At 36.4% G+C, this 26,936-nt stretch overlaps 1 protein-coding gene across 2 annotated transcripts in view; it reads right to left on the reverse strand.

The window, feature by feature from the left end:
• The window catches only part of ASCC3 (activating signal cointegrator 1 complex subunit 3), a 337,466-nt gene that overhangs the window by 81,031 nt on the left and 229,499 nt on the right, over positions 1–26,936 (reverse strand). For both annotated transcript variants that reach the window (XM_089921889.1, XM_022553310.3), the window contains 4 exons: positions 11,642–11,779; positions 11,435–11,555; positions 10,369–10,501; positions 6,179–6,304 (listed from right to left, as the gene is read on the reverse strand). In XM_089921889.1, coding sequence (XP_089778015.1) covers positions 6,179–6,304; positions 10,369–10,501; positions 11,435–11,555; positions 11,642–11,779 — 518 coding nt within the window. The remainder of the gene's footprint in view (positions 1–6,178; positions 6,305–10,368; positions 10,502–11,434; positions 11,556–11,641; positions 11,780–26,936) is intronic.

Below are 26,936 nucleotides of genomic sequence, written 5' to 3' on the forward strand. Positions count from 1 at the left end.
TATCCAGATGTAAAGGTATAGATATTAAAAATGACAATTTTTTTTTTGCATCAAACGAACAAAAGTATTATACATTCAGAATTAGTATGGTATGGTTTCCAAAGAGAACACATTTTCCATCACAGCACTGAAAAGAGATCTGGAGAGAAAGTATGGATATTTGAATTCTGGACCTGATAATGGGCTCAGGGATGAAGAATGTGGCCTCTGGAACCAGAATGCCTGGATTCTATCAGTAGTTCTGCCTCTGTCACTCAGACCTGCCTGACTGTGGGCAAGCTGCTTGATCTCCCTGTGCTTCAGTTTCTTCATTTATAAAATGGGGGTCATAACAGTACTAAATGAGTTAGGCTCTTGAAACAGCATCTCAAATACAGCAGACACAATAATAAATAATATTAGTGTAGTTTTTGTTTCCCATTTTATTAACTTCAATTTTTATTTTTATATATTCTTCTTGTATTTGTTTTTGCTAATGTTCTTCTAGTTTCTTGAGACGGATATTTAATTATTTTCAAGCATTCAGGCTTTCCTGTAGGTGCTCTAAAGATATGAATGTTCCTTGGAACTGTGCATTGATTAAAATTCATAGGTTTTGTTCTAAAACATTTTTATTTTTGTATAGTTCTAGCCTATACCTATTTAAAAAAAATTTTCATCTTTCACTAGAATAAAAGTAGTTAAATGCCAAGCAGTTAGATTTTTTTGCCATCCTTTCTCTTGTTTATTTCTGGTTTTATTGCATTACACTGTGAGAATGTAGCCTTATGATCTCTACATTCTGAAATACAGTGAGTTGCTCTTTGTAGTCTAGTACATGGTATATATATGTATTTTTTGCGGTACGCAGGACTCTCACTGTTGTGGCCTCTCCCGTTGCGGAGCACAGGCTCCAGATGCGCAGGCTCAGCAGCCACGGCTCACGGGCCCAGCCGCTCTGCGGCATGTGGGATCTTCCCGGACCGGGACATGAACCTGTGTCCCCTGCATCGGCAGGCGGACTCTCAACCACTGCGCCACCAAGGAAGCCCCATGGTATATTTTTATAACTAAAATTCCATTAGTGTTTTTAAGTACAGCATATTCTTTTTTGGGGGTACTACGAACACATACACATATTCAAGGCTATTGTTATTCAAATCTTTTATTTTATGAAATACTTTATATCTCTTTGACATGCTGATTTTTGAGGGATATGTGTTAAAGTCTCTCAACATGACTATAATTTAGTTAACATCTTAGATTTCTATTGGTTTTGCTTTATATATATATATATATGTATATATATACATATATATATATATTTTTTTTTTTGCGGTACGCGGGCCTCTCACTGCTGTGGCCTCTCCCATTGCGGAGCACAGGCTCCGGACGCGCAGGCTCAGTGGCCATGGCTCACGGGCCCAGCCGCTCCACGGCATGTGGGATCCTCCAGACTGGGGCACGAACCCGTGTCCCCTGAATCGGCAGGCGGACTCTCAACCACTGCACCACCAGGGAAGCCCTGCTTTATATATTTTGATGCTATATTTCTAGTTATCTAAAAATTTATAATCTACTATAACTTTTAGTGATTGTACTTGTTATCAATATAACCATTCTTCATTGTCCTTTTTAATGTTTATTGCCTTGAATCTCATTTTGTCTGATTTTAGTTCTGTAGCTATTGGTTTCTCTTTGGTACTCTCCTTCAGGTCTTCTTTCAATGCCCAATTTTCTACTTTTCTATATCATTTTGATTTGATATGTTGCTTATAAATCATTTTTAGTGGGATTTAAAAAAATAAATCTGAGAATTTCTGTCTTTCAATAGGGAAGTTTAAATTATTTATCACATTTATGATTATAATTGGCCTTTTTAACGGTATGAATAGATCCTGTCAGTCCGCTGATTGAAAACCTACAATGGTTCTCATTTCGCCCAGAATAAAAATCAAAGTCCCTACCATGGTGTCTAAGCTCCCACATGACCAGTATGACCACTGACCGCCCACATCTCTAGCTTTATCTCCTAATACTCTCCTTCCCACGCTTATTCCACTTAAGCTACACCTTCTTCTTGTTGCGCCTTCAATGCACCAGATGTGCCTGCTTTAGAACTTCTCCCATTCCCTTGGCCTGAAATGTTGTTCGCTAGATATTCATGTGGTCAACCTTCTTACTTCTTTCAAGTCTTTGTTCAGGTGTCAACACTTATTCTATGTCTACTAAGCACAACTTATCTAGTTCCCGTCTCCAATACATTTAATTTCTGATCAATATTCTCGGACAGTTTGCAAATTAGGCTAGATTGAGGATAGACTAAAAGAAGATTAAGCAGGTAAAGAACTAAGGAAATTAAGGGAGGAGAAAAATTAAAAAGCAAATTTGATATTTGAAGTCAACATAAATAGATGCGGAGTGATAACATTAACTAAGGTAAGAAAGTGATATTAGAGCAAAATTTTGATATCTGATTCAGTTTTGGACATGCTGATTTTGAAATGATGGCGGGAAGTCCATGTGGCAACATTCAGAAGGCAGGTGGAGAAATAAGACTGTAACTTGGGATGGGGAACAGCTGGAATAACTTATTTTGGGTCTTTCACAGACAAGTGATATTTTAAATACAGAAGGGATCTCTAGAGAAGAACTTCCTAATATTATGCACTGAAAAGAGCACAGCATCACCTCTACAGTCTTCTTGCCCCAAAAGGCAGAACTTGAATTCTGGGATGAGAAAACTTCAGACAAACCCAGATTGAAGGATGTTCTACAAAATAATTGGCCAGGGTTCCTCTAAAGTGTCAAGGTTATGAGAGACAAAGAAAGACTGAGGAAATGTCACAGATTGAAATGAATTAAGGAGGCAGCACAACTAAATGGAATGCAGGATACTATTAAATTGGGTCTTCAGCAATAAAAGGGACATTAGTGGAAATACTGATGAAATGTGAATGAAGGCTGTAGATTACTTAACAGTATTGCATAAATGTAAATTTCCTGGTTTGGATAACTGTACAGTCATGTAAGATGTTAACACTTGAGGAAGCTGGATGAAGGGTACACAGTGCCTGTTTGCACTATTCTTGCAATTAAAAAAAACTCAAATGGTTTGAAAATGAAAAGTTAAAATTTTTAATTAAGAAAAGAAGACACACACACAAAATTCAGTGTATCTGTGGATTCAATAACGAACTATACTTCGCAAAAGAACTCAATTTGCCTCAGAGAATCATTCTCTTGTTTGCTGATCAGACAAGCTGACAGAAATGATTAGGTTCTAAGTCTCTAAACTAGAGTCTTTTTTTTTTTTTTTTTTGGCTGGGCCATGCAGCTTGTGGGATCTTAGTTCCCTGACCAGGGATTGAACTCGCACCCTTGGCAGTGAAAGCGTGCAGTCCTAACCACTGTACCGCCAGAAAATGCCCTAGACTAGAGTCTTTAGGATGGTATAGACCAGTAAAGCAACTGGAAAGGAGTACAAGAATCACAGCTCACTAACAACATTAATTTTTTCATAATTAATATAAAACTTAGAGAGGCTTTAATTCATGTACTTGATTCCCAACATGACCCTGTGAAGGAGGTAGGCTATTACTCACTTTCCAGATGAAGAAAGTGAAGCCAAGAGAGGTGAAGTGATCAAGGTCACACAGTTTCTAAAAAGCAGTGCTGATACAAAAATCAGTGTTCTGATTCCAAGTCAAAGCTCTTTCTATCACATTAATTGCCTCCATTCTTGTGATATAAGAAAAATGAATATATCTACAGTTATACACCATGATTCTTCTCCCTCCAAAAACATAAAGAGTAGTAATTCACAAAACTTACGTTTTTAAGTTCTAGCTTTATCACAAAGTAGTTATGGGATACAAGACAAGTCACTTTAAGTTTCCAGCCTCCATTTCTTCAATACCAAACAAGAAGGTTGGACTAGAGTACATGTAAAGTCTATCCCATTGTACGATTCAACAATGCTAATCTGTGATCTGTTTACTACGGAAAATTTGTGGTACTGTAAGACTATCTCATTAATTTTGTAGTCATTTTCCCAAATGAAATTTTGTACCTAATCCAGAGGCCTAATACAGTTGCGGAACTGAGCAAAACATCACCATATTCTCAAACTCCTACCTATGTAAGTGGAAATGTTGGCTGAAGAGAAACAAATTTCTTAAAGTACCAACTGGTAAGATTTAGTAAATTCATTTCATCATTTTCATCATGATCTCTCTGTTCAAGATCTTAACAATGGTTTAATATTTCTTCTTACTCATATCAGGAATGTCCCTCACCTTTGGCCTCCTTCCATTCCCCCCGCATCTGTTAAGGTCCTATGTGTTTTTGCCCTATTGTTAAAAAGCATCCTAACTGGTTTCCCTGCTATAAATATTTCCCCACTCTAGCTCATTCCCTACCACAGTGCTGCAAGTACTGAAACAAAGCCAGTATTTATTAGAAGAAAACAAAAACACTAATTTGAAAAGATATATGCACCCCCATGTTCATTGCAGCAGTTTACAATAGCCAGAATACGGAAACAACCTAAGTGCCCATGGGATGAATGAATAAAGAAATTGTGGTATAGACAAAGAATGGACTATTACTCAGCCATAAAAAAATGTAGGGACTTCCCTGGTGGCACAGTGGTTAAAGAATCCGCCTGCCAATGCAGGGGGCATGGGTTTGAGCCCTGGTCCAGGAAGATCCCACATGCTGCTAAGCAACTAAGCCTGTGCACCTCAATTAATGAGCCTGTGCTCTAGAGCCTGTGAGCTGCAACTGCTGAGCCTGTGTGCTGCAACTACTGAAGCCTGCACGCCTAGAGCCCATGCTCTGCAACAAGAGAAGCCACTGCAATGAGAAGCCCACGCACCGCAATGAAGAGTAGCCCCCGCTCGCTGCAACTAGAGAAAGCCCGTGCGCAGCAATGAAGACCCAACGCAGCCAAAAGTAAATAAATAAATAAATAAATAAATAAATAAATAAATAAATAAATAAATAAATAAAATGTAATCATGCCTTGGAAACAACATGGATGGACCGCTAGGATATTATGCTAAGTGAAATAAGTCAAACAGAGAAAGACAAATAGCATATGATTTCTCTTATGCATGGAATCTAAAAACAAAACAAAACAAAACACCAAAGAACAGACTGGTAGTTGCCAGAGGCAGGGGTGGGGGTGGGGGTGGGAGAAATGGGTGAAGGGCTCAAAAGGTACAAAGGAAACAACAACAATAACAAAAACTTAATTTGGTGATGCTAAACTATATTTAAAAACTTCCAACCACTGCCAATAGGATCAGATGCAAACCCCTTGGCATGGCATACAGGCCCTTTACTCTCTGGTGCTTGGTCCACTTTCTAGGCAAGAAAATCTTCTTGCCTCACATTCTAAGCTTTACATCTAACTTTTGGCATTCTCTAGAGACTCTTTCAAGCCCTGTGGGCCTCCGCCCATCTAGTATTTTTGTGCCTTCCACCTTTTCCACTTCTGTTCCAGATTCGAGTTCTGGGTGAAGTATCACTTCGTCTGTAAAGCTTTCACTCTCACAGGCTTAAATACAGTCTGTTAGAGCACTTATGATTTACACTGTAATCATTTATGTCCATCTCCACATTACAAGATCAGCCCTTGAAGATAAGGGATGATATACACTCATCCTCATGCTTCAATGTCTAGTATAATATTTGATAAACAGGTGCTGAATGAAGATACAATCTATCCTGCTTGGAGTAAAAAGATACTCCATCACAACTCCCCCAATTTTATTTCATCTTGCAGGGTTCTTATTAACCTTTACAAATGCCTCACAAATTCTTCCCCCTACAATTTCACAGGCCTTATTCTTCTCTGAATTCCAACTGCACCCAAGTCAGCCACTACCATGTAATTTAATTGAGCACATTTCTTAATGACATCAGGTGTCTTGTCTCCCTAACTACAGAGCGAACTCCTTGAGAACATTCTAAGTTAATTAAAATAAGCTAATAAAATGCACACCATTATTTTCTAATATATCACAATACATTGTGAACATATCAGAGATATTATCTGATTCTCTGGGCAAATTCCTATACCTAGGATGTCCAATGTTCTGGCATTTTTGTTATGTACCTGAATTTAGAGATGATTACCTTCAAACATATTTTATTTTAGTGCAAAACAGAAAAATACTTGCCCCGCACTTACCTGGGGTTCATGATAAGACGTCGGAAAAAGTAAGTCCAGGTGATATAATCCATTGCATCTTGCTTAGATGTTATTGTACCACCAGCAATCTCCGCATTTAAATGGTCAGAGAGCACTCCTAATAAGCTACAGAGTGAACAAGACATGGGAAACATACATGAACATTAAATGAAAAACAACTTTTCTCACATAGTCAAGACTCAGATTTGATGTTCCAGGATACAGAACAAATGTTTTGTGTAATTTGTATCTTTTGTATATAATTTTGGGGAAATAAATTGCTAGGTGGAAATAAACACAGGCTGACAGGAAGGGAGCTAATAACTTTCAGGGGGAGAAGATGAGAGCCGAGGTAAGAGCAGACAAGGGACGATACGCCTTGGAGAGCAGAGAAGAGTTACTGAGGCAGATGAAAGGAGAGTTGGTAAGAAAGAAGGGATGGTTAGGATAGAGCAAGGATATTCCCATCATTCATTCAGTGAATATTAAGTTCAGTCATATAAGACATAAATGTGCTAGGTGTTGCTAGGTGCTAAGTGTTGTGGAATATACAGAGATGATCAGATGTGTTGAAAGACTGGCATAACAAAATGTTCATTTCAGTTTCTTACATAAATTACAAAAAAGGGAAGCAATGTCCAACAAAAGAAAAGGCCATGTAAATTATGATACATGGAACAATATGCAGGTATTAAAAAACAGTTTTTGCAAAGGATGTTTTTAAGGATATAAGAAAATGGCCATAATAAATTGAATGAAAAAAAAAGTTGCAATATTACTCTCCAGTCACCAGTGGCAGAGTATAAATCCATACAGCTAACTTGGAGGGCAACTTGACAATATCTGTTTGAACAATCACCGTGACCCAGCAATTGCACTTTTTCATTATCACCTGATAGGGAAACATTTATAGGTTAGGATAGGGAAGCAAAATACTTCACTGCAGCAATATATGTAAGCGTTAAAAACTAGAAACTCTCTAAATGCCCATTAACAGAGAAGTTAACATATAACTTCTGTATATGTACTCTGTAGAAATAAAATATTAATAGTAGTCATATCAAGGTACACATTTAAACCTTTTTTTTTTTTTTGCGGTACGCGGGTCTCTCACTGTTGTGGCCTCTCCCGTTGCGGAGCACAGGCTCCGGACGCACAGGCCCAGCGGCCATGGCTCACAGGCCCAGCCGCTTGGCGGCATGTGGGATCCTCCCGGACCGGGGCATGAACCTGTGTCCCCTGCATCGGCAGGCGGACTCTCAACCACTGCGCCACCAGGGAAGCCCCACATTTAAACTTTTAATTAACTTTTTAATGAAGTACATATAGAAAAAAATTACATAAATTATACATGTACAACTCAAGTAATACTCACAATGTGAACACATCTGTGTAACCACCACCAAGATCAAGCATTACCAGTGCCCCAGAAGTCTTCCTTTTATGCTTTTTCGTCACTCCTCTTGCTCAGAAGGATATTTTGACTTTTATTTCTTTGCTTTACCTTAATGCAATGGCTTGGATCCCTAGCACAACGCTTACTGGCAGTGGTGAAAACAACATCCCTGTATCATTTCCTATCTCAAAGGGAAAGCTTTCAATACTGAATCATTAATCATGATGTTTGCAGTAGATTTTTAGTAGAGACTCTTTATCAGATTAAGAACATTCCCTTATATTCCTGTTGGCTAAGAGTTTTTATAATTAATGGGTATGGAATTTCACCAAACACTTTTTTTTTATATCTACAAGATAATCATATAATTTTTCTCGTATTTTCCTGCTAACGTGAATTATATTCATTTATTTTCAAGTAATAAGTCATCTTTGCACTGATACTGTAATTAGTTGTAATATGTTATCTTTTTATACATTGTTAGATTTGATTTACTCATGTTTTATTTAGGATTTCTACATCTATACTCATGAGAGACACAGCTCTGTTACATTCCTTTCTTGTAAATTTATCAGGTTTTGGAAACAAGGTTATTCTACTCTCATAAAATAAGTTGGCAAATAGTCCTATCTTTTTGACTATTACAGGAAGGGTTCGTGTTCAATTTCATGAGTTCAATTTCTTCCTTAAATGTTATAAAGAATTCACTAGTGGAACGTCTGGGTCAGAAAATTTTTGTGGAAAGGTTTTAAATTTCAGATACAATTGCTTTGAGAGATAAGAGGCTATTTAAATTTTCCATTTCTTTTTGTGTCAGTTTTAGTGATTTTTTAAAAAAAGCATTCTACCATTTGATCTAAAATTTAAAATTTGTATAAATTTTTTCATAATATCTTATTACCTTTTAGATTTCTTTTGTATCCTGATATTGTGCTGTTCCTTCTCTCTTTTCTCTTGACCAGACTTAAAGGTTTATCAGTGTTATTCTTCTTTTCAAAGAACCAACTTTTGGCTTTGTTGATTTTTTTCTAATGTATGTTTGGTTTCAATTCATTAATTCTTTCTCTTATCTTTCTATCTTCTCCTTTCTTTGAGTTCAATTTGCTAATTTTTTTTCAAATTCTTGAAATGCATATTCAGATAATTCATTTCTCACTTTTTCTTTTATTTTTAAAAATTTATTTATTTATTTGTTTGTTTTTATTTTTGCCTGTGTTGGGTCTTTGTTGCTGTGCGCAGGCTTTCTCTAGTTGTGGTGAGCGGGGGCTACTCTTTGTTGCAGTGCACGGGCTTCTCATTGTCGTGGCTTCTCTTGTTGCGGAGCACAGGCTCTTGGCATGTGGGATCAGTAGTTGTGGCTCGTGGGATCTAGATTGCAGGCTCAGTAGTTGTGGCGCACGGGCTTAGTTGCTCTGTGGCATGTGGGATCTTCCTGGGCTAGGGATCGAACCCGTGTCCCCTGCACTGGCAGGCAGATTCTTAACCACTGCACCACCAGGGAAGCCCTTCACTGTTTCTTTTAAAATACATATATTTATGGTCATAAATTTTCTCTCAGCACAATGTTAGCTATCTCCCACAATATTAAATGTTTTTATATTTTCCAAATTAAAAAAAAGGAACATTAGAACTTCTAACACAGTAAAAAACTCAATAACTATTTACAGTATAAATTAGAAATATATTTTGTCCTTTGCAGTTAGAATATGGTAAAGGCGATTCAGTATATTAAAGAAGACTATGATAAAAGGTAGCAAATGATAAATGTTAGGAATGAAAAATGTATAAATCTGACAGACAAAAGATTATTTTCAGCTGAGAAAATGAGGAAAGACTTCATCAAAGGGGTGGTAGTTACTGGATCCACAAAGAAGTATGTGATAATTCTGAAACTGGCCACTAGCCTAAATTATTCATTACCAATCCCTTTATTTTGGATATTTATTTATAGACTATTCTACAAAAACACACACCAAACTAACACTTTATTAAATGCTTACTATGTGCCAGACACAGTTCCAAGCACGATACATTTGATCAGTACAAGTACCCTACAAGATGGCCAGTATTGCTGCTATCTCCATCTTACAGACAGTGCACTAAGCTATTGAGGATTTAAATAACTTGCTCAAGATCAAGCAAGTAAGTGGTGGAGAGCTCAAATATAAACCCAGGTTGTCTTGCTCCAGAGTCAGTGTGACTGAACAATGTACTTCCCTGATTCTTTTTTTAAAAATAAATTAATTAAGTAATTAATTTATTTTTGGCTGCGTTGGATCTTTGTTGCTGCGTGAGGGCTTTCTCTAGTTGTGGCGAGTGGGGGCTACTCTTCGTTGCGGTGTGCTGGTTTCTCATTGCAGTGGCTTCTCTTGTTGCAGAGCATGGGCTCTAGGCATGTGGGCTTCAGTAGTTGTGGCACATGGGCTCCATAGTTGTGGCTCGCGGGCTCTAGAGTGCAGGCTCAGTAGTTGTGGCACACTGGGCTTAGTTGCCCCGTGGCATGTGGGATCTTCCTGGATCAGGGCTCGAACCCATGCCCTCTGCATTGGCAGGTGGATTCTTAACCACCGCACCACCAGGGAAGTCCCTTCACTGCTTCTTTTAAACAGCGTGCTTTTCTTTTATAGTGAAAATTATAATTTAAAGTTGTCTTATTGTTATAAATATATTGTTTCACTTCAAATAATTCTTTTGAACTAGAAGTTTTACTGATTTTCATCTAATACAATGTCAGCACAAAACTATCAACCTGCTATGACATAATCCATTTAAATTAATTTACAGCAAAATTTACCTTGACTCTACAGGGAAAGGTTCATAAAGAAATTTTTTGTAAAAGTCTTTCTTTATGTCATGAACCAGAATTACAGCTTTGCCTTGGTCATCAAACTGAGGCCTCCCAGCACGCCCCATCATCTGGAGTACATCTATAAGAAAGAGAACAAGAGGTATTCTGCAGTGTGGCATGTAGCACAAGAAATATTGATGGATTATAGCATGTTTCTACAACACAACAAAATAAAAGGGAGAAAAGTATTTTAAGACCAGGGATGCTCTCTCTGATGCCTACTACTGAGTTCCCTAATAATTAAATAATTAATTCACTATGATAGAAAATTGAGTCCCCAGAAGAGTCTTACAGTGTGTAAAAGTAAGAAAGATCAAAAATTCCTTTAGGTAAATGTTTAAAAATGCTATTTAAGAGTTATAACTATATAACTCTTATATAGGAAAACCTCTTCAGCAGAGTCATTTGCTTATTTTTCCCCATGAATAATGGATCCACTTAGGCCTCCTCTTCTTCCCATCCACTGTATAAAATTTTTCTTTTATACTGCAGGAGTCTCTGAGGTAAGTAATGATTGAGAAATGATACAGATTTTATATGCATTCATTGAGTTGAAATACACATTTGGCATATTTTCCTATTCAGAACTCACTGAAAATGCTTTTATCAAGTTTTAAAATATGTTAATAGACTGTTCATGTACAAGTTATAGCAACAAGTGCTTTGGTTCTAGAAGTCCTGTAGGAAATATCATGTCTAGTGAGGGAGATTTAAAATTAAACATAATGTTTAATTATAACTTATTAAGTCACTAATTCCTACTAATCAGTACTTTTATCTATTTATAAATTTAAAACAATTACTTGTGCCTTTGACATTCATTAACACACTGGATAAGTAAAAGTAAATAAAATGGCTTAATACTTTGGAGTAATATTTTTACTGGAAACAAAAAATTTACAATTTGTTCATCACTGACATGTGACCAATTCTCTAAAATTTAATTCATGCAAATTCAAATTATTAATGCTAAAACAGACGTTTAATGTATTTGAAAATTTAAAAATATTACCTGTAATGGGGAAATCCACATATCGTCTTGTTTTTCCATCATAATATTCTGTTCCTTTAATAATTACTAAATGAGCTGGAAAGTTTACACCCCAGGCTAATGTACTTGTAGCAATAAGAACCTAAAAAATAAAAGATAATATCTTATATCTAACTAAAATACAACTTTTAAGTTCCTTTAAAATATCTGTTCATGGAAAAAAATTACCTGAACTTTACAATTTACAAATAGTTCCTCTACTGTTTTTCGGTCCCTCTCATGTAGTCCAGCATGATGCATTCCTATTCCGAAAGCAAGTGTCAGCTTCAGGTTGGAATCTCTTACTGTGCCAATGATATTCTCCATCTGCAAATAAAAACACAATTACAAGATGTCAGTGCATTAGCTTCACATTTTTCATTTTGTTTTTTTAATTCTTATGCTATATGGGCATAAAAATATAGGTCCCATCTGCAGTTATGATTAAAGTTAAATTAGTTGAAAAGAATATCTACTTAGTGAGAATGTATACTGTAAATTAATTAAAATGTAAACGTTATCCCTTTTATTTTTATGCATCAAGGAAAAAAATCTGTACTCATTACCCCTTATTGAGTAACAACTACTAAAATGCTATAATACTGCCTAAAACGTTTCGGTGTCTGTGTTGGTCTTGTTATAGAAAAGACCTCTATTTTTTGCCTCAGTGATAAAAATTAAGAAAGTATGGACAAAAAATTAATGGGAAAAATCAGTCATAATCCTACCAAAGAGTAGTCATTCAAATTTAGGCCTTCTCACTGAACTTAGTGACCCAGGGGCAAGTCACATACCTTCTCTGAGCCTCAGTTCCTTCATTTAAAAAATCAAACTGGTATATACTTTTGCTTACTTCTCATTTCTTTAATCAACAGTTCAGTTAAATACTTTTCATATTTACTGTTTGACTTTTTGGTAAATTATCTTTCCATTTATTGAGTAGCCTTTTTTCTTATTGGTCTGTGATAGCTCTTTATGTATTAAGGGTATCAACCCCTTGTCCATCACATGGTATAAACTTTCATCCAGTTTTATAAGTACTTCATTTTATTTATTTAATTTTTTTACTTTATGGACTTAAAATTTTAAATTGGTCCCTTATTTTTTTTTGCTTAGAAAACTTTTCCTCATCTTGAGATCAAATACATATTCACCTACTATTCCTTTAACTTCTGTTATAGTTTTATTTTTTACATTTAAATAATTAACTTGTAATTTTGTAATAGAAAGTATGGTAGAAATCTAAGTTTATTTTTCCTAAATAGTTAATTATTCTAGCAATATTGGTTAAGTAATTCCTTACCTTACTTATTTTAAATGCTAACTTTAGCATTCAGAATTCTTATACATTCCAGTTTTTGCATTTTAAAACAGATTGCATTTCTAGCCTCAGTTTAGCTCATTGAATTTTATATGTGTAAACAGTTTCTGAAACTTATATTTCATATATACTCTCAGAATATTTTATCACTTTCCATTCTACATGGAAAATTCTTAATGCAACACAGATTTTATGGCAACGAGCAGCAAATCTTATTTTCTTACAAAACTTACTTCCTGTAAAGAACTAAACAGAAAACCCAATCTCTTTCTGCTTAATGATAGACCTCTACTTGTCCCTAAAGAAGATGACGACACTAGGTGCAGCCTGGGAACCTTCTTGGGCAACTCCCTGAGGGCAGCAATGCAGAGACCAAGTGGTTTGAGAATATATGAGCATTCAGAAGAAGGACATGTTTTAGTTATGTCTACAGCTTCATGACCACATCAGTAAACAACAGTGGAGAAGGAACTTGGAAGTAGGCATCAATACATGTATAACTATTATATGCCTGAAGACTGAGATAGAAGTTGGAAGACTGACATTATTTTCAGACTTCATTTCCTTTTTGCCTTCTATTATTAATCACCTCGAATATACACAAGTATACCTGCAATACACTTATGCTCCTTGCTCTGCATAAACCAGTAAACAGTTCACAAAATCTCCATCTAGAGAAACTTCAGGTGGCTGCTGCCATTTTGGTAAAAATTCATAAGACAAACATATTCAGGGGGGAGGGGTAAATTGGAAGATTGGGATTGACACATACACACTACTATACATAAAATAGATAAGTAACAAGGGCCTACTGTATAGCACAGGGAACTCTACTCAATACTCTGTAATGGCCTATATGGGAAAAGGATCTAAAAAAAGAGTAGATATACGTATTTGTATAACAGATTCACTTTGCTGTACATCTGAAACTAACACAACGTTGTAAATCAATTATACCCCAATTAAAAAAAAAAAGACAAACATATTCATATAATGAAGCATTCCAACTGTTTTCATTCTTACTAATTTTATTTTCAATGGTTGGAAAAGTTTTCCAAGTCTTTTATGTGGTAAAAAGTTCTTTTACTCCAATAATCAAAAAATAAATAAAAAAGAAAGATGGAGTTTGGCTTTATAATAATTATTAATGTATAAAAAGCACTGCATAGACTAGGTAATATTTTAATAACATACACATCAGAAATCTTATTTACCCACTTTCCTGAATTGAATGCAATGTATAAAGAATTCATTCTGTTTCATAGTCACAGTACAGTCATCTGATATTCCTGCATTATTTTCTTTACAATCTGTTTAGCAAGAATATGGAAGTGTATTAATATAAATGCTGACTACAAACGTATGCTATAAAGAAAGGTACTGTCCTGTCTCATAAATTATGTTAGCTGTTCTCAAGTGACTGCCTATCATCCTTTTTTCGTTCAATAGTTCACTGCATAAAATATCTTCAATTTACACTATCAAGAATAATTCATTATTCTTACTCTGACAATTAGTTTCGGGATTTTTCAGTTTCACAACTTAAATAGCAGTGTGTATGTATAACTTGTATAATTTGCAGTGTTCCATGGCAATGCCAATCATATCCAAAAAATAACATACCATTTACCATAGGAAAGCTGAGGAATCCTGTGGCAGGAGGTTTGGTGAGGCAGTAATATCTCGTCCTTCCGCATCAGGGAAGCCTGGCTGTTTCTCATTCCCTTCCCCCACTTTCACATAAATCAATGCATTAAAAAGAACTATTTGCCTATCTAAACTGGTAATGACCTAAAATCCTCATGAGGACAATCACAGAAAACAACTTCATTTATTACACAGTTACTGTGGATGAATTCTGAATTATTTGTACATCATAAAAAAAGCAAAATTTATAGTAATGTTACTCAATCATTAAGCATAAAATATTACAAGGACAGTCTGTTTAAATTTGAAAATATAATTTTTGATTAGATTATATGCATCTTCATCCTACACTTAAAATAGGTTTCATCTGGATCAAAACAACATAATACAAGCAAAATTTTTTAGGAATTTAGGATAATGAAAGCTTAAAACATGATAATAGATATTATTTGTTGAGCACTTATTATGTGTCAGGCATTGTGCTTATCACTTTACAAAGATTATCACACTGAATCCTTTACATACATGTAGCCCTAAAGTAACACCTAATTCTTTTACACAACACACTATGCTTCAAGTTAAAAGGCTCAGTGGCCTTGAGCACTATATAGTAGTCTTTCTCAATTCTGTTTCCCTGAGAGAACTGAGCCTCACAAAAAAATATCTGAATTGCCATCTTCTTAATTTTTCCAAGGATAGTTAGTACCATTCTAGATGGTTAGGAGAAAAGTTCATTTATTACATTCATTGGATGTCTTAGGACATGAAGGCTTAATTCTTGCTAAGAAAGGCTGCTACAGAATTTTAAAAAGAATAATTATGTAACTAACACACTTTGATAGAGGAAGTTTTAATTCCATAGTTCATTTCTGTTCAAGGGACATCTGCTGTAATGTGCAGGTATCTTTCCGATAAACGGTCCCTGAAATACGTCTGACTGTATGTTAGTTAAACCAAAAAATTTTTTCCGTATTATAAATAAAAACAGACCTATGCTCCTCCAAGCAGTGGTCTTTCTTTAGGGTGTGGGGGAGAAGGCACATATGTAAACTGTTGAACCAATTACTTTAACTTAATAGAAATTTTTTTTATATTTTAAATTTATTATACTCAAAAAGCTTTTGTAGAAAGATAGGATTCCATTTAAGTAGATACATTACTCTGTGCCTGAAATACATTCCAGTCAGAATATAATTCAGTGAGTTGATGACAATGCTGGCTCCAAAAGAAAGGAGGAGACCAGATTGGACAAGAATGAGCTAACAGATTGTGCAGCCCAGTTCTGTCCCTTTGAGTGTGATATATTGTTTCAAGATGCTAAAAACCCATACTTTCTCAAAGAGTATCTGTTGTGCTGGTTTTCCCATTTTCACAGAATCCTCATTATCAGAACTCTGTACTCTTTTCAAAGCACATCAGACTCAGACCATATGCCACTGAATAATGCTTATCAATTGTATAAAACACTCAATAAAAGATGTACCATACAGAAGAATAATGAAAGTTACAAAGACTTCCTTTTTTAAAAAAATAATTAAATATATCACATCTGGTACAGATGTTAAATGAAGTTAAAACATTTCCTCATAATTACTTTTATTCTTAAAATACACTTTTTATGATAAACCCTACAGACTGAAGGGGAAAAACTAAAATGAAAGAAACACTTTAGAACATTCTTTTGATCTACTAATAGGAAAAAAATAAAAAAATAAAATTAATTAAAGGTAGTAAGTTTCCAAACTTTACCAATACACCTCAGAACATATTCTCTTGCTGCCCCCTCTGAAACCCAAAACAAGCACACCTCAAAGTAATTTATGATACTGTTAATATATAAATACATTTATAAATGATTAAAAATACAATTATATGAGAAGTAAATATATAAATGAAATCTAAATAATAACATGTAAATCTTTGCTATTGTCTGCTAAATAAACACAATACTATTTTCAATGTCTGCTTTTAGGTTAGCCTGATTCTTAATAATAGCAATATCAAAACTGGGCTATATAGGGCTGAGATATTACAAATTTTTCCTTATTAATGTTTCCAACTTAATTCACTATGCTATTGGTAATTTTTTGAGTATACATTTTATGCTTATTTCAATTTCTGGTGAGTTAAAATTCCAAAACATTCTTGGAGAACATTTTCATACATCTCTGCTTTTAAAATGCAGAGAAAGCTGATAAAAGGGACATTATAGAATTGATTTTCTAAAGTAGCACAATTTTAAATGAACAAATACTATATTAATATGAATTAAATTTGTGAAGGACCACAAGCAAAAGATTATAAATATATGACCAAATTTTACCAGTGCTTTCAGCAAAAAGAATCTATCTGTTTAAAAGATGTTATTCAATGTAATAACACTTATTGAATATTTAACTCTGTTCCAGGCCTGTTCTATGTACATTAAATGTACTAATACATTTAATCCTCACAAGACTCTTGTGGGGATAGATTATCATCCTTTCACAGATTAAAGGATGAGGCTCAGAAGTGAATCATCCCACTTGCAGTGGGAAGTCAGTACTGAACCCAGGAAGCCTGGCTCTAGTCCATGCTCTCAACCACAATGCCACCCTCTAATCATCACATGAATGAGGGATATTTCAAATAACTACTTGAAGTAATGACATCATCCACTTGCCTTAGGGCTGGGCCACATTGTTTTAAACGGTATACAAAAAACAGATAAGACTTGAAATAATGAGTAATGTCCTGGACTCACACAGCTGGGGAACGCTATGCAGATGATTTGCAAATCTATTTCTTCTTTATTATTTGAGTATTTCTACTCCTACGCCTCAAAATGAAGAATACTTAAAATAACATTCTTTTCTAAACTAAGATATCACCTCTCATGATTGAGAACGGCACAGCTCTTGTTGGTTGCTTGCATTTGATATTTTAGCTACTGACTTCCGTCCCCGTCAAATGACACACACCCTTACTTTGACTTTTCCATCTTCTCTAGACAGTATGTTGTCCATGATGCCATTACTGTGCAGGACAGTAAAAGAACGTTACTCTGAGACAGCCACTCTGTTTTTGAGCTCCCACCCTCTGCTTACTTGCTTTGTGCTATTGGGCAAGTCACTTAATTCTTCTAAGTTTCAGTTTCTGCGTCTGTAAAATTGGGATAACAGGAACGACCCTCCCAGAGTTCATGATTAAATGGGATAAGTCTTTAGTGAACTATAAAGTACTTGATAAATATAGCGATTATTACTAAGCATAATACGAGCTTTGCCTCTTTAGTCAATAGGACATATATGATATCAACTAAGACAAAATAAAAAAGAACAGTCTCCTATCTTGAAGCTGCTCTTAATTACACAAATATTCCATGAGACCCAACTCAGTTCAATGTCCAATGTTCAGCAAATCTGTAGATAACGTCTGTTTTGACACAATATTCTGAGCCTAATAGTTTTCTTTATTGGGTAGTCATTAAGAGGTCTGAAGCTTGATCAAAATAGAAAGCACTTGGGGTGGGAGTTTTGTATCAGGAGCTAAATCTATTTTAGTTTGATAAAACAGATTGTCCAAGTTGAAAATGTGGTTACCCTACATTAAACTCAACTTAATTTCTGATTTTTAACAATCTCCAAGTCCATTTTCAAAGCCTGGTACTAACTTCTTACCTACAGGAAGAGGTCAATATATATATGTTGAATGAAAAAGCAAATGAATCAAAGAAAGCTATAGTAAAATGTCAGTAGTAGAAACTCCACCAAATCTGAACTTGTGATCATTTTGTGTAGAGCTAGGCTATAGTTCATCTTTGTACGTCTATGAAGGTTTTACTTGTAATGAGGTTGGGTGAGTTATGTTTAGCTTAAAATGAAATAATTTTCAAGCATCAAAAAATTCCTTCAGTATTAAGCATGCGGAAATAACACCAATTCTACTTTTCATGAACGTGCTCCTCCTGTGTACCTATGCTACAGTTTTTCATTAATTCACTTTGAAGCATTGTGTAAATTTATAATTAGCACATTTCCTTAATTATATTCAGTGTCATCTGTGTGAGTCTTCTAGCCAATTAATTTGAATTAACAAGGTTTAACAATACTATGTTCCAAGGAATTCTTGTCTTCCATACTCCTCCGATTTTCATGTTATCCACATCTGGATTCTTTTCCTATCGTGCTTCAGTCAGAAAGCTATCCCCTTTCCTGCTTCAGATTATTTCCCAGCATCTACCTTCTCGTGGTACCGCAGACTTTAGAACACAACTCAAACATTGTGGTCCAGGACCTTCAGGGCAAAAAGCCTTGTAGGATTCTGTTTAATTCATTCCTACTTGTAAGGATGTAAGGGGGAAAAAAAAAAAAAAGCTAGTTGTCTTTGATGTGCTTTCCTTTTAGCTACCTGGACCTTATTTAACAGTGTGGAAGAAGAAAGGGTTAGCCCTGCTGCTAATTGGACAGACACACAGAGGAGTTGAGGAGGAGAATTTAAGTAAGACTGAAGAATAAAGTCTAATCTTCAGCCAGGGTTCTGCTTTCCCATCCCAGGTATGCATCTCATGCAAGGTGTGAGTGATGAAATAAGCACAGTATTCTGAGCTTTCAATCAGTAAACCCGCTCAGAAGAAAGGGTGTTCCCTCTGATCTTTTATCTTTCCAAGCAGGTTGGCAACTATCCAGATCCCAGCACCATTCACCCTTGCACGTCAAACCAGATTGCAGAGTATTTGGCAGAAGCCAACGAACCACACTTGTTAGGCACTAAATTATAACTAATTAAATTACATAGAAAAGCTTCTAGAAGGAGTTGTATACGCTATTTGCTTCCATTTCCTTCCCCTCCCACCCATTTATTCCTCAACTCCTTCCAAACTGGCTTATGTTCACAACATGTCACTGACCCTACTTGCCAAGTTCGTCCAAGATGTCCAAGTGCTAAATCCCACCGGTGTTTCTCTGCTCTCATCTCACTCAGCTCCCATTAACATTTGATGTAGTCAAGCACTCCTTCCTTCACGAACCCCTCCTGTCTACAGTGTTCTAGGACACTGTTTCCTCACTGGCACTGCTTTCTCAGGGTTCGTTGCCAGCTCATTTTCTACCTAAGCTCACAATGAGAGAGTCCCTCAGGCCTGCCTTTTGATCTCCACCCTCTCTATCCGAGGGTCTCAGGTGCTCACCTGGGTTTAAAGGCTGCTTCTATGCAGATGCTCCCAAGTTCATATATCTCACATCCTCTGTGGGTTTTACAGACTTCCGACATTTAACTGCCTTGAGATCTCCACTTGAAAGTCTTGGAGATACAAATTAACATGTCCAAAATATAATTTTCTTTTCTTTTCTTTCCTTTTTTTTTTTTTTTTTTTTAAGCTCAGATCTGTCTTCTCCATCTGTCTCTCTCCATCCTAAATCTGTCTCCTCCTTCCTCTCTATCCTACAGTCTCGGTTCTCCCCATTTCAATAAATGACGCTATTATTTACTCAGATGTTTAGGGTTAATAACTGGGGCACCATTCTTGATTCTTTTCAGTTCTTGAATCTCCATTTCTCATCTATTAGAAAGTCCTATTGCATTTAGCCCCAAATATATTTTTTCATTCCCACTGTTACCACTCTAGGTGGCCCCTAGGTCACCACCATCATTAATTCCATGCTTACTTCCACTTCAATTCATTTTCCACTAAGCAGCAAAAGTGATCTTAAAATGTAAATTGGGGTATGTAATTGGTTTAGCTTAAAACCCTTTAATGCCCTGGAACACTCCTCCCTCAGATACCTGCTTAGTTTGCTTCCTTGATTCCTTCAGTTCTTTGTTCAAAGGTACCTTCATCAGGGAGGCCTTCTCAACTTGTATTAATGTACAACATTCCACTACCATCTTTGGCATTCCCTATTCCCTTTAACTTGCTTATTTTTTTCCCCCATGTGAATTATTACAACTTGACATACTTGCTTATTAGCTATCACTCCCACTAGAATGTTAATTCCATAGGGCAGGAACTTTACCTGACACCTGACACACAGAAGGAGCTCAATAAATGTTGGTCTAATAAATGAAAAAATGACTGTCTTCCCATAGTACTTAGAATAAAAATCCAAGCTCCTTAACCATGGGGCTATGGCCTTGCATGAGCTGGCTCCTGCCTGTCTCTCAAGTGTAACTTGTACCACCCTCCTCCTGCTTATGCGGCTCCAGCTCAACTGATCTGCCCACTGTTCCTTTAACATGCTGTCCCTTCACCTGAAACGCTGTTATCTTCTCTCTTTGTGTAGCCAGCTTGTTCTTACGCTTTGGTGCTCAGCTTAAATGTCATCTCTTTAGAGAAGTCTTCTCTGACTAATCTATTTAAAGAAGCCTTCCATTCCCCTATTCTATTCCATTTCTTATTGGTTTCTTCCATACAATTTTCATAATTTGATATCACCTTATTTATTTAATCATGCATATATTTTTAAATTTCTATTTTCTTCACTTAAGCTCTTTGAGGTTTGGGATCAGTAAGGCTAACACACAGTGCTGGGTAAGTTGTAGACATTCAATAAATATATGTTAAATAAATGAATACTTTACAAATTCTCTTAAGAGCTACCTATTGATTTAAGTTAGAGGATTATTTAATGGATATTTTTGAGCGGGGAGAGAAAGAATTCCTGACTATGTAATACCAGGTAACCTTGCAACTGAAGCTGCTGATCACGAACTGGATGTTATCTGAGCTATCTAGCAGCACTCATCGTTATTAGAAATAAAAGGAGCTGATGGAAGAATATCATGAAAGGTGATCCATGAACCCTCCATGTGTGTGCCTATTCCTGCCATACTATCTCGACTTCAACCTATGTACCTAGGCCCCATGGGGTATTTCTTATGTCAAATTGACTGAGGGGGAAAAAATTCCAAATTCCAAATGGCTTTGAACAAGATTGTGGCACCATAAGAAGTACACTGATGTGGTATTATGGTCCTTTCACGGATGACTCTAAGGAAAGAGTAAAAGTTGAGTGTTAAGTATCTCCTTGTCACTTTCCTACAAAGTAGAGATGATGCAAATTGATGATCCATCCTTTGCTCTGTAGTTACTGGATTAGCCAAATGGTCAGGAGCTTGGCAAGAGTGCTATTGGAAGACAAGTGGCAAGAAAGGCAGAAGTTTTGTGTAGATGAACTTTTAGAATGGTGCTAGAATAAACAGCTACCTATATCCCATGAAGATGTTTACCAAAAAGTTAACAGCAGTGTGGAAAATGCTGTTAACAGTCAAGTGGGCATCTGAGGGTACCCAGCAGCTTCCCTCCCAGGCCCCAGGTCTTTGTGCAATGGTTTCACGTACTAAGTGGCTCCACGGTGGAAGAGATGAAACTCTGCCTGGGCTAAACACGGACTTCCTCTTCCTCAGGCCGACCCACTACTGCCACTGCTCAGTGCCCCATATGCCACCAACGCAGACAACCCTGGGCCCATTATAAGTAACTTCGCCATGGGAACAGACAGCTATCTGGTGGTAAGGGAATTATACTGGACCCTTTCTATCACAGAGGGGACATCTATTTGAGATGATGTCTAGAATGGACACTACAGATTTTGATTCTCCTATCCTGCCCATCATGTCCTGCCAGTGGCTTCAATGGTAGGATTACTGAATGCTTTATACATCTTCATGATATCCTGCATGATAATTTTTCTGACTGAAGAGCTCACATCATAGAGAAAGATTAAGACAATGGATGCCATGGGATCCACTGTTCCTATTATGTCTCTCATTACCCAGAAAGAGCAGGTTTTATAGATTAATGACTGAGTGGCAGCTGAGATACACTACTTTGGCAAGGCTGGTGTGTTATTTTGTAGGATAAGGTGTATGCTCTGAACTACGCAATCATTAAATGATGCTACTTCTCTCACTGCCAGAACATACAGTTCTAGGAACCAAGTAGTCAGTGTATGCCGATGTCTTCTGCAAACATAGCTAATAATCCACTTGGAAATTTTTTGTTTCCTTTCCCTATACCTCTAGCTCTTCTAGTTTACAGACAATATCCAAGGGATGTAACAATTTACTTGGAAGCTGAAACAGCCACAGGGCCATTTGAGGCCCTTATGCTACAGGGTGAGCAAGGAAAATATGGTCCTGGTGTAGTTTAGGTGACTGACCCTGATGGAAAAACTGGGCTACTGCTATACAATAAGGGGAGGGAAAACTTTGAATGGACCTCAGAGAAATCTTCTCACATTTGGAAAATAAATCAAAGTTCTAAAAAACCCTATATACTAAGCATATATGAACATCCAATTTCCAGTGTCTCAGTAATGTGGGTTTTGGTAACTCCACTGGATAAAGAATCATAATTAGCTTAGGGACTGGTTGAAGAAGTGTCCAGGTGATGGATAGCAGAGAAAATAAACCACAAATATCTTTTTAGCTCCCCAATCAGTTGCAGAAACAAACACTGTGGTCTCTACCCTTGCTATCTCATATATGTACTAACATATTTTATTTCTTTATTTATTTTAAAATTTATTTATTTTATTTTTTTGGCTGCATTGGGTCTTCGTTGCTCTGCGTGGGCTTTCTCTAGTTGTGGTGAGAGGGGGCTACTCTTTGTCACGGTGCACGGACTTCTCATTGCGGTGGCTTCTCTTGTTGCGGAGCACGGGCTCTAGGCATGTGGGCTTCAGTAGTTGTGGCACATGGGCTCAGTAGTTGTGGCTCACGGGCTCTAGAGCACAGGCTCAGTAGTTGTGGCGTATGGGCTTAGCTGCTCCGCAGCATGTGGGGGATCTTCCTGGACCAGGGCTCGAACCCGTGTCCTCTGCATTGGCAGGTGGATTCTTAACCACTGTGCCACCAGGGAAGCCCTGCACTAACATATTTTAACTAATGATATGTTACATATTTTAACTAATTTCATTTCTCTTTCCTCTCCCTATCCTCTACTGTTGAATATAGCATGTGTTAATTGTGGGTGACTTTATCATTTAGTCCATTGGCTAGAGAATATTGAGAGAGGATTGCCAAAGAACCAGAGGGTGGCTGGATATAATCAAGAGATCTAGGATTAATGGATTTAATGATGAAATTTTCAGTTGCCCCCCTTGGGGAGGGATGAGTGGATTTTGGTTATATGAGGGAGAATTGCATTGTTAGAAGAAATTTGTTTTTTTAAGTGTAGGTTTGGAGAGACTGTGTATCAGTGAGTTTGGACAAATAATAGACTATAGTGAACCTTCACTGCTTGTACCTACACTGTTTATAGACAGCCAGTACCTGAAAATCCCTCAGTAGAGGCCAAAGTGAAGAAGATATTCCCTATTCCTGCTGCATGCTAGAGATTGAAGTTCAGGCATTCAGATGTTTCTGTCTTGAAACTGAAGCTTGAGAGAGTGAGGCAAAAGCCCAACAATAGTTTGAGGTTAATGGTGGAAGTGGTGGCTGTCCAACTGAGAATTCAAGAGACAGGGCAGCACATGCCCACAAACTTTTGAAATCAGTGCAAGAAGTCTTCATAATGGCAAATACGAAAGGGCATTACTTTTGGGGTTTTCTCATTCTGCAGTATGATTTCATATCAGTGATCCACTTGAAGAGGATCTGCTTCCTAATACTTTACTTTAGGTAAAGTAAAGAGATTTTACTGGGTTAAAAAGTTAGATGGACAACTCCTTTTGTCTTTGCTGAGAAACAAAATACAACACATACATTCTTCCTTGGTCACATTCTCTTTCTCCAGCCTCTTCAGATTTGCCCTGGCTTTCTTTACTCCCCCACTGAACCTCTCCCCTCCCACCTCCACATCTAGGGACACTTTCTGACTTCACACCATTCAGTTTCAGAATGACTTTGATGCAACCCTCTTCCACAAGCACCCTGCCTCACAGCTGCCAGGATAACTGCTCCCATGCTTACTCTGCCTCCTTGAATGATCAAGTTGTCAACACTAGAGTCCTAACCAGAGTACTCATGACCTACCACAGAACACCAACCTGACACTGTCCAAGGAGCAGCAATAGGAATCGTCACCAAGTGTCTAGCCCCGGATATTACAGAAAATAACTCTTACAAAATTAAAGTGCTAAAAAGTCCTCCTAATTTAATTATTTAGGGGATTCAACAACGCACGGAAACACCTGCTTTATAGGAGGTTTTGGTATAATTAGAATAAATTTGCATAATAATTGGTTATAAACCCTCAGAAATTTTGATTTTAAAGGTGATTGCTTTTAGAGGCAGGAATAAAAACAAAGCCTGGGTTGTCTTATTCTTGAGATGGGCTTAGTGAAACAAAATGTGCAGAAATGGCAATTTCTAACTGTCCTATCTTAGCAGTGAAAGTCTATGAAACAGCAGAAACCATGCAAGTAAATCCTATGGTTTCTAATGAGCCTTGGTGATAGATTCTTGGGTTAAATAAAAACGAAACAAAACAAAACAGAGAGGTAGTTCCATATAATGGCTGAGCTGTCCAGAATTCCTTAGGTCTCATACCTTAAAATAAAAAAATAAAGAATAGTAGAGTTGTACTATAGTTGGGGAGAGCACATGAGGTTCACATTTGAGGTTCATGTGAGTCACATATGTGCTAAAGGCACAGCTCTTATATATATAAGCAAACATCCCAAAATGGATTCAATAAGTAGGTACCTTGCACCTTGACTTCTAAGAAAAGTCTCCATTAGGAACACTGTTAGGGATAAGACACAAGAAGAAAACAAAAACAAAAACAAAAAACAAAACTAAGCCTAGATAGATGCTGCACATAAACTAAACTGTCAATATTCCATACAACTATTTTCAGCATTTGCCTTCAAGATACTGTTTAGACAAAACAGGGTGATTATTTGGGCACAATAATTAAATAACACAGGACAAGGAACTTTTAACAAAATTATTTTGATTTTAAATGATCTTGAGTTATACACCTTGTATATGCCTACAAGTCACAGTAATGAACTAATGATGAAACTTAAAAGATAAAATGATAACTTTCACTCTACTTCATGGAGTCATGTGATACCTTTTATATGAAGCTAATTTTGGGGTCATCTGTGGTTGGTCCTATGCAAGAACGCTTTGAAATATTAACTATTATTAGTTAACTAATATTAGTTAATGTATGACCATAATATACCCAGTACCATCCAACAGGGGTACTAACCCTAAATGAGTCGTGAGATGTGGAAGGGGAGAAATATGTGACTGTTGACACTGACACTAGTGGGCTAGGAGCAGCATGTTTACTGTTCTTCAGGCTGTGTGAGATGAGAAAGGGGAGGTGTGCAGGGAGAAGGAGGACAATGCAACAGTTTTATTACCGATATCAACTATTTTTTCATCATAACTCCAACTAGGAGCATATTTAAAAAAACTGGAAAAGTATTAGAAAAGAAAAATCACTGTCTACAAATCTATGGAGGGGAGGAGGTATACCTACGTTTAGAAGTATTAGAAGGAATCACAAAGCCCATATAAACAGATTGTATCACATAAAATGCAAAAACTGCTATTCGAAAAAACAACTAAGATAAATGACATTCAGTGAACTACCAAAATTTACTAATAAAGTAGATGAAAGATTAATACGTATATATAATCAATACACACACATGGAAAAGAGTGACATCGTAAGGCATACCTCATTTTATTGTGTTTTGCAGATATTGTCTTTTTTTTACAAATTGAAGGTTTCTGGCAACTCTACATTGAGCAAGTCTATGAACACCATTTTTTCAACAACATTTGCTCACTTCATGTCTCTGTGTCACGTTTTGGAAGTTCTCTCAATGTTTCAAACTTTTTCATCATTATTATATTTGCTACAATGAGCTGTGATCAGTGATCTTTGATGTCACTACTACGACTACTGAAGGCTCAGATGATGGTTAGCGTTTTTTAGCAATACAGTCTTTTTACATTAAGGTATGTACATTCTTTTAAGACATAATGCTATTGCACTCTTAACTGACTATAGTATAGTGCAAATATAACTTTTGTTATGATCTAGGAAACCAAAAATTTCGTGTGATTTGCTTTATTGCAAGGTTTGCTTTATTGCAATGGTTTGGAACCCAATCTACAATATCTCCAAGGTAAGCTTGTATAGTTTTAGGGGAGTGTGTGTGTGTGTGTGTGTGTGTGTGTGTGTGTGTGTGTGGTATTTTAATTTGGTAAGGCTCCCACACAAATCTATAAGAAAAATCGCTCTGCTGCAACAGATAAAAGCCCAAAGGAATGAAGGGACAAAAAAGAAAAAAATTAAACAAATATATATTAAAAAAATGTTCAACCACAAAAAAATTAAGGCACACATAAACACTAAAGCAACAAGAAACATTTTATGTATAACAATAAATTACGACAAATGAGGATGTAGTGAAACTGTTACTCTCATATACTGCTGACAATTCATACATCAATAGTGATAACCACAATTACTATTGCCCTTTTGGAAAGTAATTATCAGTGTATATGAAAAGCTATAAGAATGTCCACATTATCCGACCCATTGATTTTAAATTTAGAACTTTATACCGA

The sequence above is a fragment of the Delphinapterus leucas genome, chromosome 12 (genome assembly GCF_059928025.1).
Source record: "Delphinapterus leucas isolate spDelLeu-1000000601 "Yukka" chromosome 12, BTC_Dleu_Yukka2, whole genome shotgun sequence".
Lineage (NCBI taxonomy): Eukaryota > Metazoa > Chordata > Mammalia > Artiodactyla > Monodontidae > Delphinapterus > Delphinapterus leucas.